Source organism: Arvicola amphibius, chromosome 6, assembly GCF_903992535.2.
Source record: "Arvicola amphibius chromosome 6, mArvAmp1.2, whole genome shotgun sequence".
NCBI classification, from domain to species: Eukaryota; Metazoa; Chordata; class Mammalia; order Rodentia; family Cricetidae; genus Arvicola; species Arvicola amphibius.
The window spans coordinates 36380486-36392765 of record NC_052052.2 but is presented as its reverse complement, the minus strand read 5'-3'; the positions used below and the strand labels follow the sequence as shown (position 1 = coordinate 36392765).

At 36.4% G+C, this 12280-nt stretch overlaps 1 protein-coding gene across 1 annotated transcript in view; it reads left to right on the top strand.

Annotated features, from left to right (window-relative positions):
* Nucleotides 1–1119: 1119 nt before the first annotated feature.
* The window catches only part of LOC119817233 (putative selection and upkeep of intraepithelial T-cells protein 1 homolog), a 54091-nt gene continuing 42930 nt past the window's right edge, over nt 1120–12280 (top strand). Inside the window, exons 1-2 of the mRNA XM_042055299.1 lie at nt 1120–1158; nt 3339–3408. Of these exons, the coding sequence (XP_041911233.1) occupies nt 1120–1158; nt 3339–3408 (109 nt within the window). The remainder of the gene's footprint in view (nt 1159–3338; nt 3409–12280) is intronic.

Genomic DNA, 12280 nt, shown 5'->3' with positions numbered 1-12280 from the left:
CTGTCTTAGTAACTATAAGAAAATCTAAAAGAAAGGCTGATACATTATAGCCTCCTTCTTGGGATTACTGTGGTTTTCCCTTTTATGAGTGTTGGTGCCTCGTGCATTAATGTCTTTCCAAGCTCTTACTGAGCAATTATAAGAAAGCTTCCAGGTACTGTTGGGAAGGCAGTTATTTCATTCACACATTCTGAAAATCCTCTGTTTACTTAAATCCTTTTCAAGAGATGTATGAGTTTTTAAAATTTGATCTCTGACATTTTAAACTGAAAATTTAATGGGTAAATTAAACACACGTTCATTTAAATTTTTAATAGTTTTTTTTAAAACCATGTAAATGCCACTAAGTACCAGACCAGGAACATTTATAAATTTTGCTCATGAATGTTAAATATTTGAAGCATCTAGCTCATGTCTAAAGCTAAAAGCCATGTCTTTATTATAAAAACATATTGTCTATATGGACATGGATGAGAGTACAGAACTGATAACCCAAGAAGAAAAGCTTCCATAATAGATTTTCGTGACTTGTCAATAACATATAGTCCTAAAATATTTCAGTAAAAGTGTATGCACGTGGGGCTGAAGAGGTGACTTATCAGTCAAGAGCACTAGGAAAACCAAGAAAGTTAAACACACAGTCTTGTCTCTTCAAAAGTATTATCTGTTTTCTGCCTAAAAGGTTGGGAACTGAGGTGATTAGCTCAACTAGCCTGGTGACCTCTGTGCTGGGTGGCCCAGTTATAGCAGCTGCCCCAAGATCCTTATCTTGAGCCTATTTGTCTCAGTCAATCTATAGTGCTGTCTTCCCTAGACCCTTACCATGAGCTTTGTTTACCTTGAACCTACTTCATTAATTAATATATAGAAACTATCTTTATGGAAGATGCCATTTGTACTATACAAAAATTTTGATGCAATTGTGTCTTTAACTTTAGCTCAATGTGCACATGGAATTGAGTTAATTATCACTGGGAAACTTTTTTACAAATTGTGATTTCCTTATACACGCCTGAAATAAACTATGGTCTTAGACACTTGAAGTTTCAAACAATACCCAATAAGTCTTGTTGAGTCAAACTACCCTCTTTTCTCACCCAGATCATCACTCTACTTGCCATGGTGTTAGAGAGCCCTCCCCCAAAACTGATGTGCAAAGTGAGGAATCAACCCTCAGAAGAGTTAAGAATTTTTTCTTAAATAGAATCAGGGAGTGGGAGTTTGGTTCTTTCACCTAAGATTTTGCAATCACAAATGAGAGAGTAAAATGGTTTCTTCTCTGTCCTTTGAGAAAAATCATTTTAAACAATTATTGAAATGTTTGTTAAGATCCAGAAGAGCAAAATAATCAAAACAACATTTCTGGAACTTTGTAAAATTCAATCCTTGGTTTGCTAAGTAAGCAGCCATAGATCTTTTTAATTGAAGCACATAGGAGCAAATGTGAAGAGAGCCCATGAAAGGTGACATGAAATTCCTAATTCCTGTCAATTAATTTGCAAGCTAGAGCACAGTAATTTATGCTAGAACCCTCCCAGGAAGATCATTTTGAGAGAGAGAGAGAGGGGGGGGAGGGAGGGAGGGAGGGAGGGAGGGAGGGAGGGAGGGAGGGAGAGAGAGAGAGGGAGAGAAATCTGCACGACAAATCTTGCCAAGTCTTGGCATCCTTTTCCACTGTTCAGGTTCAGACAATGAGGATCTATAAAGAACCCTGAGTCCCATGGAGTGGCAGGCGAGGCTCCATAAGCCCCACCTGTGCTCCAAGGCTCAGCTGTCTCAGTGCTTAGCTTTTTTGTTTTCCCACACAGCAGGAATGACACTGTTTAGACTGATCACCAGCCTCTTCAAGAAGAAAAGTTATAAGAGTCCTAACATCTAATACAGGAACATTTGTAACTAGGACATATAGAACCTACAGTCAGTCCTTGAAATTCTCCCTATTTTTGTAATTCATAAGTAGGTAAAAATTTTTCTGTGGTTATCTCTCATGTACTTCTGAATATCCTTTTGCCTGGTAGGAGAGTCTTCTTGAACTCAAAATTAAAAATGCTCTAAAATTCAAAAATCCTAAGTATTATTTAAAGCCTTAAACTTAAACCTTTAGAAATTAATGACCATTGTTAATTAAGTAGATTTTATTTGTTGTTGTGATTTTGTTCTTTGCTTTGGTCTGACATGAACAATCAGAATCTGACAAGAGAGAAAGTTGGAGGAGATTCATAAGTGCCTATGCTGTATTGAAGGTGCATTTTACACAGTATTCCAAGCTTCTAGTGCATAATTAGTGGGTGGTTCTCACATCAACATAGTTTCTGTACCTAGGGCTGTCTGTGTCTTGTGACTTCTCTACTGTTACCGTGTGTAGAGACCCATGCTTGGAGTGCACTACAGGCATGCACAGTGCCACTTCCTAGTTAGTCTGCTGCAGAACACTGCCCCAGACCTGGCATGGGGCCTTGGGAGCTCTAGGAAAATACCATAGTGTCTCATGTGAATCTTGACTTTGTCAAATTTTGAGCATATCTTTTTTTTTTTTTGGACTCTCATTACAACTAAATATTGACTGTTGTCAAGGTTTCTGTACTGCCTGGTTTCCACAGTCATTAGGTCCCAAAGAAATCACACAAAGGTCTACATTAGTTATAAACTGATTGGACCATTACTTCAGGGTTTTTTATTAACTCTTATAACATATATTATTAGCCCATTATTCTTGTCTATGTTAACCATGTGGCTCAGTATTTTTTTCAGCAAGGCAGAAACATCTTGCTTGCTCTGTGGCCAGATCAGGACAGCATACCAAGTTTTCCTTTTCCCAGAATTCTCCTGTTCTCCTTGACCTGCCTCTACTTCCTGTCTGGTTGTCCCACCTATACTTCCTACCTGGCTACTGGCCAATCGGTGATTATTTAAAATATAATTTACAGAATACAGACCATTGTTGCACACCAATTGACAACGATCCCATTTGTACTAACAAATGCTTTAAAATATTTTATAGTTTGTCAGATATTAATTACATTACTGAAGCCCCCTATAATCTACAGGATCAAGCTAGTGTGGAATAACACCAACAAATATTTAAATGACAGATTTAAAAAATAAAAAGATGTTATATACATGCACCTAGATCCCTACATACTACGGTACATTTTGCTATGCTATCTTTAATTGTTTTCACTTTAAAGGATAATACTTTTTCTGCTGCCTAAAAGCATTTTTCCTAAATGAGATACAACCTAAAGTGCACGGTAAATGAAAAGATCTAAAAACTAATCAATGGAAAGGGCCTGGTGTTCTTGTAACATCAGGGTATGGTTATGCTTGTTTCTTTCCAGAAAGTGAATAAAGTATCCAATGTTTCCTGCTTCAATGCATCCAATGTGGACAGCATCCCAGAGGGAAGATGTATGTACTTGTGTTAACAGATAAGCACTAGGGAAACAACGAATATTAAATACACAAGGTTATCTCTTCAAAGGGAGATATGTTTTACTTGTTTTCCACCCTGAAAGCTAGGAGAAGTGATGATTAATAATAGCCTGGAGACCTCTGTGCCCTCAGTATTGTCAGGTCACACCAGATCCTCCAGCTCTTACCTTGAGCCTGTTTATCTCGGTCATTTTATAGCTCTGTTCTTTCCTAATCCCTTATTGTGAACTGTTTACCTGTGCCTGCTGCTTCCTTACTTAATGTATAGGACCTATCCGTATGGAAGATGTTACTTTTACTTTATAAGAGTTTTGTTGCAATAATGTCTTGTGGTTTGTTGAACCCATGGAATTGAGCTAAATATCACCAAGAATCTTTTTCCAAATTATTATTGTGCTTAAATGTGCCTGAAATAAGCTACCTGCTGCTATTCTCTCATAGTTTGAACCAACATCAACTATTGAGTTATAATTTATTACTCTATTTGTGTGTGCACATTTTCGTTTTTAATGAAATTAGATTCTTCTCTCATACAAAACATCCTGACCACAGTTTCCACTCCCTCTGCTTGTAATTCCCCCAACACTTCCACTTCCCCGGATCTACACCCCCCCCCCTTTTTCCTCATTAAAAAGAAGCAGTCCTCCAAGAAACAACAGCCAAATACAACAAAACAAGATAAAATAAGACAAGGCAAACACTTTTGTCAAGATTGAACAAGGCAACTGAATAGAAAATATTAAGTCCCAAGAGCAGACAAAAGAGTCAGATATACAACCATTTCCACTGATAAGAGTCTCACAAGAACACCAAGCTATTTTAAGTCTTAGTCTTTGGTCATTATCAATTGTTAGCATCAGCACTGCAGATGTTTTAAAACATTTGATTGTATTTTGTAGATTGACAGTTTATTTTATTTTGTTCCTGGACCAACAGAGGATAGTTTTGTTTTTCTTTTACTAACACTGGACATACATTTGCAATTTTATCTGCTTTCTGATTTACTGTTTTTGCTGCCTGGGAGGCAAGGCTCCATCAGTGCAGGATTCCAAGGGAATTTATGAAGTCAGAACATACTTTTCTATCTGAGGGGGTAAAGGGAAAAGAAAGCTCACACACTCTTGTGGCTTACTTCAGACCTTTTCTTCTCTCCTTCTTGATGTTTTCCTTCTAACTCCATTCTTGATGTTTTCTTTCTTAATCCATTTTAGTTCTATCTTTATTCTTTCCTTTACAACATATATACCCCATGAAAAACTTTCAGATAATATAAAATTTGCCATGTTGTTGCATTCTGTTTTACAAGTGCCTGATTACAATGAGTACAAGTAAAAAACAGCTTGTATTTCACATTGTTTACATAATTAAACATTTTACATGTTACAGGTAGAAAACAAATTACCCCAAGAACTCATGTGCATTCATAGTTCAACAACCTGATATAGATTAACTGTGTAGATAAACAAGATATTCTTCTCAGTCAGATCTTTTACTCAGGCTGTGTTTTGCAGTTACAAAGAAAAGGACAATTACATTGTTACTTATCTTGAAGCGTAATCTTATAAGAAATCTTAAAGAAAGCACAAATCTAAACATGAAAAAACAATCAGTCTGCTCTACTTTAAAATCTTTAAAGTATATATCTACTTAAAATAGCTATAAGTTTAAAATTGTATCACTGGATTGAAAATTTTGTTCAATAATTGTAGCCTATGTACATATAGAGATTATGGAATACATAGGACAATTTGTTTCATTTTTTCAAAAATTCCAGTTTGACTGTGTTCACTTTTTCAGAAGATAGGGATGAAATGAACCAAAGACTTATTAAGGACGATGAGAAAACGATTGATTGATTGATTGCTTAATGTTTAAACTGTTCTTCCATGTACATTGAATTAGCTCCACTGCTAATGATAAGGTAGCTGCCCTGCATAACACTTAAACAGCATAAATAATGAATTATCACATTAGGAAGAACTGCAGTATCATCATTGTTATTTGCTATTCGGAGAAATTATGCTGATGATTTCCATGGCACATTTTAAGAAATTTAAATTGAAGTCCCTTAAAATTAGGCAATAATTGTAGAATACTAAGTTATGTACTAGAATATATTTATAAAGTGTGTTATATAATGTATTATTTTAGAAGATTGTTTTATATTTGTAACGACTATGAATTATTGCTATGTTTTTATTTATTTGACTGCAGTCATTTTGTGGTGATTCACAAGTGATAAAATAGACACGTTTGTTTTTGTCACTTCATAAGATAAAAGATTACAGAAATTATTAAACATTTTCCTACTGGCCCCCCCAAAAAAGAACACCAAGCTAACAGCCATAACATATACACAGAGGAACTGGTGCTGATTCATGTAAGCTCCGGGCTTGCCACTTCAGTCTCCTTGAACCCATATGAGCCCTGTTTAGTTGATTCAGTGGGACTTGTTTTCCTGGTATCTTCTATTCCCTCTGACTCCTACATTCTTTCCTTCCCATCTTCTGTGAGGTTTCCTGATCTCTGAGGGTAGGGAGCCATTGGAGACCATCAATGTAGACATGCTGCATATTGTCTCACTGTGGATCTCTGTACCCACTCCCATTTGCTGCCAGATGAAGTCTCTCTGATGATGACTGGACAAGGCACAGATTTATGACTATAGCAGAATATCATTAGAAATCATTATTGATTATTTTGTCAGTCATGTTTGGTTCTATCCTGTCTATAGGCTACCCAGTCTCTGGTTCCTGGCCATCCAGGCAGAGTAAGTAACTCTTATGGTTTAGGCATCAAGGTAACCTAGACAATGGTTGGCCACCCTTACAAGTTCTGCTTCACCATTCCCCCAGCAGGCAGAACAGGTTGTAGACTGAAGGTTTTGTGACCGGGTTGGTGTTTGAATATAATTGGTCCCCATAAGCTCATATAGGAGATGTGACCTTGTTGAAGTTGTAGTGACCTTGTTATAGGATTTGAGGTCTCATATATGCTCAAGCTATTCCTAGTGGAACAGTCCACTTGTTATTGCCTTCTGATGAAGATGTACTCAGCACAGTGTCGGCCTACACACCACCATTCTCCCCACCATGATGACAATGGACTGAACCTCTGAACTGTGAGTCACAACAATTAACATTTTCTTTGTAAGAGTTTCTTTGGTCGTTGTGTCTCCTCACTGCAATAGAAACCCTGAGACAGTTGATATCCAACTTTCTCTTTAGGTAGCCTGCAGAGTACCTGCCCATGTCACATGGACTAGAACACAGGGGTAAAGGCTCCATGCATGTACCGACTCAACCTCTCTATGTTCAATGAGCTGTGTGGATGTTGTCCTTGCCAATGGGGCCCTAAATGTCAAGTTTTGAGAGAATGAATTTCTGTCATATCATATAAGCCTGAGTTGTTTTTGCAATCTCTATGAAACCTCTTTGGCCAACAATTCAATTGAATGAAACTCAGTCCTAGCACCTGCTTACAAAAGATAGCCAATTCAGACTCTGTATCCTCCACTATTAGGAGTGCTCACTAGGGTCACCTCATATACTCTAGGAAGTATCAAATGCACTAGGTTTCCATAAAACTCCCAAAAAAACACCCTAATTACACCCATCACTCTGCATGCTCTCTTCCCCCATCCATCACTTCCCACCAGATCCCTCCTTCTCCCTTCCCCACATGGGCCCAGTCCACCCACACAATCTATTCTATTTCCCATTCCCACCTAGAGACCTTCTCTTTACCTAGCCTCTCTGGGTCTGTGGATTGTAGCTTGATTGACATTTATTTAACAGCCAATATCCATTTATAAATGAATACATGCCATATTTGTCTTTTAGGATCTATGTTACCGTACTCAATATGATTTTTTTCTATAATTGCATCCATAGGCTGAAAATTTCATGATGTGATTTTTTTTTACCAGCTGGGTAATATTCCATGGTGTAAATGTACCACATTTTCTCTATCCATTAATCAGTTGAGGGTCATCTAGGTTGTTTCCAGTTTGTCTATTAAGAATAAAGACACAATGCAGATAATTGAGCAAGTATCTTTGTGGTAGAATAGAGTGTCCTTTGTGTATATTCCTAAGAATGGTATAGCTGGATCTTGAGGTAAATCTGTTTTCAGTTTTCTGAAGAACCAATATATTGATTTCCAAGTGGCTATACACGTTTTCAATCTGACCAGCAGTAGAGGAGTATTTCCCTTGCTCCACAATCTCACTAGCATGGATTGTAGCTTGTGTTACTGATCTTAGCCATTCTGAGATGTGTAAGATGAAATCTCAAAGTGGTTTTGATTTATACTTCTCTGATGGCTAAATATGTTGAACATTTAAGTACTTCTTAGCCATTTAAAATTCCTCTATTGAGAATTCTCTACTTACATCTGTACCCCATTTTAACTGGATTGTGTAGTTTATTAATCTCTAACTTCCTAAATTCCCTATATATTTTGAATAAGAGACCTCTAATTGCATATGGAGTTGATAAAAAATCTTTTCTTATTCTGTCGGCTGCCTCATTTTCCAATTGACAATGTCCTTTGCCTTACAGAAGCTTCTCAGTTTCATGAAGTCCTATTTATTAATTGTTGATCTTAGTGCCTGGGATATTGGTGCTCTGTTCAAAACCTTGTCTTCTGTGCTTATATTCAAGGCTGTTCTCTATTTTCTCTTCTATAAGGTTCAGTGTATCTGCTTTCATGTTAAGGTCTTAAATATACTTGAACTTGAGTTTGTGCAGGGTGATAGAAGTAGATCAATTCGCAGTCCTCTACATTTAATCCTCCAGTTTGACCAGCAAATTTGTTGAAGATGCTGTCTTTTTCCCAATGCATATTTTTAGCTTGTTTATCAAAAATTAGGTGTCCATAGGTATGTAGATTTATGTCTTGGTCTTCAACCAACATGTCTCTTTTTATGACAATACCATGTGATTTTTATTACTATAGTTCTGTAGTATAACATGAAATCAGGGGTGGTGATACTTCTAGCAATTCTTTTATTGTATAGAATTGTTTTATCTATCCTGGGAATTTTATTTTTCTACATGAAGGTGAAAATTGTCTTCCAATCTGTGAAGAATTGTGTTAGAACTTTTATGGGGATTGCATTAAATCTATATATTGCTTTTGGTAGGATGGCCATTTTCCCTATGTTAACTCTAATTATCCGTAAACATGAGATGGAGGTTCTCAAATCAGACAAAGGACTGTAAAGCATTACTCATACACAGACACCTAGCAGAGCATGGCAAGAACGGGGTTCTTCCCTTCCCAAAGCAGGCTTGGGCCCACTCAACCACACAGAGACAAAGGCCACATCATGATAAAATCAGTCAAGCTTCTGTCTCTCCCACACAGAAGGGAACTGGCTTCTCAGAAAACATGTGACTGGCAGTCTGTTAATCTGACTGATGTGCTTGAAGAGTCTCTACCCCCTCTTCAGGACTTCCTACCTTGACCTTCTTACCTGCTCCACAACTGGAGCTATATAAGCTAGCCCTGCTATTTCAATAAACCAGCTGTCCTCTGACACCCTCTCCCAGATCATTCATACCTACTTACGTACTGCCACCAAAGACCCTGCTCCACATCTCTTTCACAGCCTAGGACCACTAATGTGAACTAGCCAGTAGGGGTTGAAGTACACACAATGGGAGAGCTCCCCCATCTTCTGATATCATCAACAATTCCTTACTTAAAGAACTTGAAGTTTTTAATTAAACAAGTCTTTCACTTGGTTGGTTAACATTACCCCAAGATATTTTATATTACTTGAGGCTATTATGAAGGGTTTGTCTTCCTGATGTTTTGCTCAATTCATTTGTCATTTGTATATAGGAGAGCTACTGTTTCTTTAGTTAATCCTGTATCCAGCCACTTTGCTGAAAATGCTTATCAGCTGTAGAAGCTTCCTAGTTGAACTTTTACAGTCACTTGCATACACTATCATATCATCTGCAAATAGTGATACTATTCAATTTGTATCCCCTTGATTTCCTTCAGCTGTCTTATTGCTCTGTCTAAAACTTCAAGTACTGTATTGGATATGGAGAGAGTATACAACCTTGTCTTGTTCCTGATTTTAGTGGAATTGCTTTGAGTTTCTCTCCATTAATTTGATATTGGCTATAGACTTTCTTTAATGGACATATTATTCTTAGGTATGGTGTTTGCATTCCTAATATCTCCAGGGCTCTTATCATGAAGAGGTGTTAGATTTTGTCAAAGGCTTTTCTATCATCTAATGAGATCATCATGTTTTTCTTTTTCTTTCAGTTTGTTTATATAGTGGATTACATTCATTATCATATGTTGAACCATCCATAAATCACTGGGAGAAAACTTTTGATCATGGTGGAAAATCTTTTGGATGTGTTCTTGGATTCAGTTTACAAGTATATTGTTGAATATTTTTTAATATATACTCATAAGGAAACTTGGTCTGTAATTCTCTTTCTTTGTCTAGTCTTTGTGCAATTTGGGTAGTAGGGTAACTCTTATCTCATAAAATGAATTGGGCAATATTCCTCTGTTCCTAATTTGTGCAATAATTTGAAGAGTATTGGTGTAAACTCTTTTTTGAAAGTCTGATAGAATTCTGTGCTAAAACCATCTTATGCTGGGCTTTTTTTGGTTGAGAGAATTTTAAAGACTTCTTCCATTTTGCTAGGTATTATAGGTCTATTTATATTGCTTATCTTATGTTGTTTAACTTGATACTAATCCAACAAATATCCATTTATTTATATTTCCCAATTTGATAATTTAAAAATTTGATAATTTAGATAGAGATTTTTAAAATACATGCTTATGATTGTCTGGATTTCCTACATATCTGTTGCTATATTTCCATTTTTCTGATTTTATTAAAGTGGATATTCTCTCTATGTCTTTATAGTTAGTTTGGATAAGTTATTGTCTATCTTACTGATTTTTTCAAAGAAATGACTGTTTAATTAATTTTTGTATTGTTCTTTTTGCTTCTATTTTACTATTTTTAACCCTTGGTTTGATTATTTCCTGCTGTATACTTCTAGTGTATATGCTTACTTCTTTTGTTCTATAACTTTCAGGTGTGGTGTTAAGTTGTTAGCATGAGATGTCTTCAATTTCTTCATGTAGGCACTTGACTCTATGAACCTTCCTCTTTTGCATCTCTTTCATTATGCCCCATAAGTTTGGGTATGTTGTATATTTGTTTTTCTTGAATTCTAGGAAGTTTTTAATTTCACTTTTTGTTTCTGTCTTGACACAGTAGTCATTCAGCAAAGAGCTGTACAGTTTACATGAGGTGGTAGACTCTCTGTGTTTCTGTTGTTGATATCCAGCTTTAGCTCATGGTGGTCTGATAGGAGGCAATGAACCATCTCAATATTCTTGAATCTACTGAGACTTGCTTTGTGACTGAGTATATGAACAGTTTTGGAGAAAGTTGCATGAGATGCTGAGAAGAAAGTATATTTTTCCGTATTTGGGTAGAATGTTCTATCAATGTCAATTAGGTTCATTTGGTTCATAATGTCAGTTAGCGCTGGCTTTTTTATTTTATTTTTTTAGTTTTTGTATGGATGACCTGTCAACTGATGAGAGTGGAGTACTGAAGTCTCCCGCTTATCATCATGTGAGGGTCAATATGTGATTTAAGCTGTAGTGCTGCTTCTTTTACAAAAGTGGTGTCCTAGTGTTTACAAAAGTGGTGTCCTAGTGTTTACAAAAGTGGTGTCCTAGTGTTTACAAAAGTGGTGTCCTAGTGTTTACAAAAGTGGTGTCCTAGTGTTCCAGGCATAGATTATTTTTAATTTTTATTTTTTATTCATTTGTTGCAGAGTTAGAAAGATGAAAACGAAACCAGTATTGACTCCTCTGTGGTTCCATGTCCTTCTAAGGAGCAACACTTAGACAAATGCCAGGTGACACAAGGTGGGGGAGATTTCACTGTAAAGGCCTCTGGCACTTCATAGAGTACAAAGAGGATGCAAAGTATACAGAAGACACCAAGTGCACTAAATCAGTGTGACGTAAGTTATAGTAAAGATACTCGCCAAAAAAGAAGGCTTCCATAGCAAGGGATCTCTGTGGAGAACCCCAGTAGAGTTTCCTGAACAAATGCACACAGCTGATGGAGAGTAACAGATTCACTCTTGGATACAGCTTTAAACCAATGCCTGTTCATCAAGGCTGGTATTGGGAGAAGAATTTGCACCTGGTAAGGCAAAGCTTTTAGAATTTTCCATGGTGGGAAAGAAAAGATTATTTCAAGGATACTGACTTGCAATCAAACTCTTTTCATTCTATTGCCAGTGTTTTCAAACGTCCCTCAAACAAGATGGCATACAAATTTGTCCTCCTTTTAACTGTTTTTTTTTTTTTTTTCCTATCACCAAAAGGAAGAACCTGGAATTATCTTGCCTTCAAAGAGATGGGTTAATGTAAGCAATATGTAGCATGGAGCCTATGACCAGTGATCTACAAATCAAGTCATGTTTACTTGTTAACATAACACGGTTAAATAAAGGAAATTTTTGCTGGATCTCATATCATAGGAGATCAGAGGACAAGCTAAGTCTTTTTCCCCTGCATGGAGCCCAAGACTATTTATTGATGTTGTTTCCCTGCATCATGTTGGAAGCAATGCTAAAGCTATTTTATCTATTCAAATATTTACCAATTTGTTCTCTGTTTTTTCACAGAGTTCTAGTTTAAAAGGTAAAATAATATATTGATTGACTATAACTACTGATTATACAATGCAATGAACTGAGGACAAATCATTTATTTAATCTCTGTTAATATGTCTTAAATGAGTACTATAGGGTTTAAAGCAAGAATTCATTAT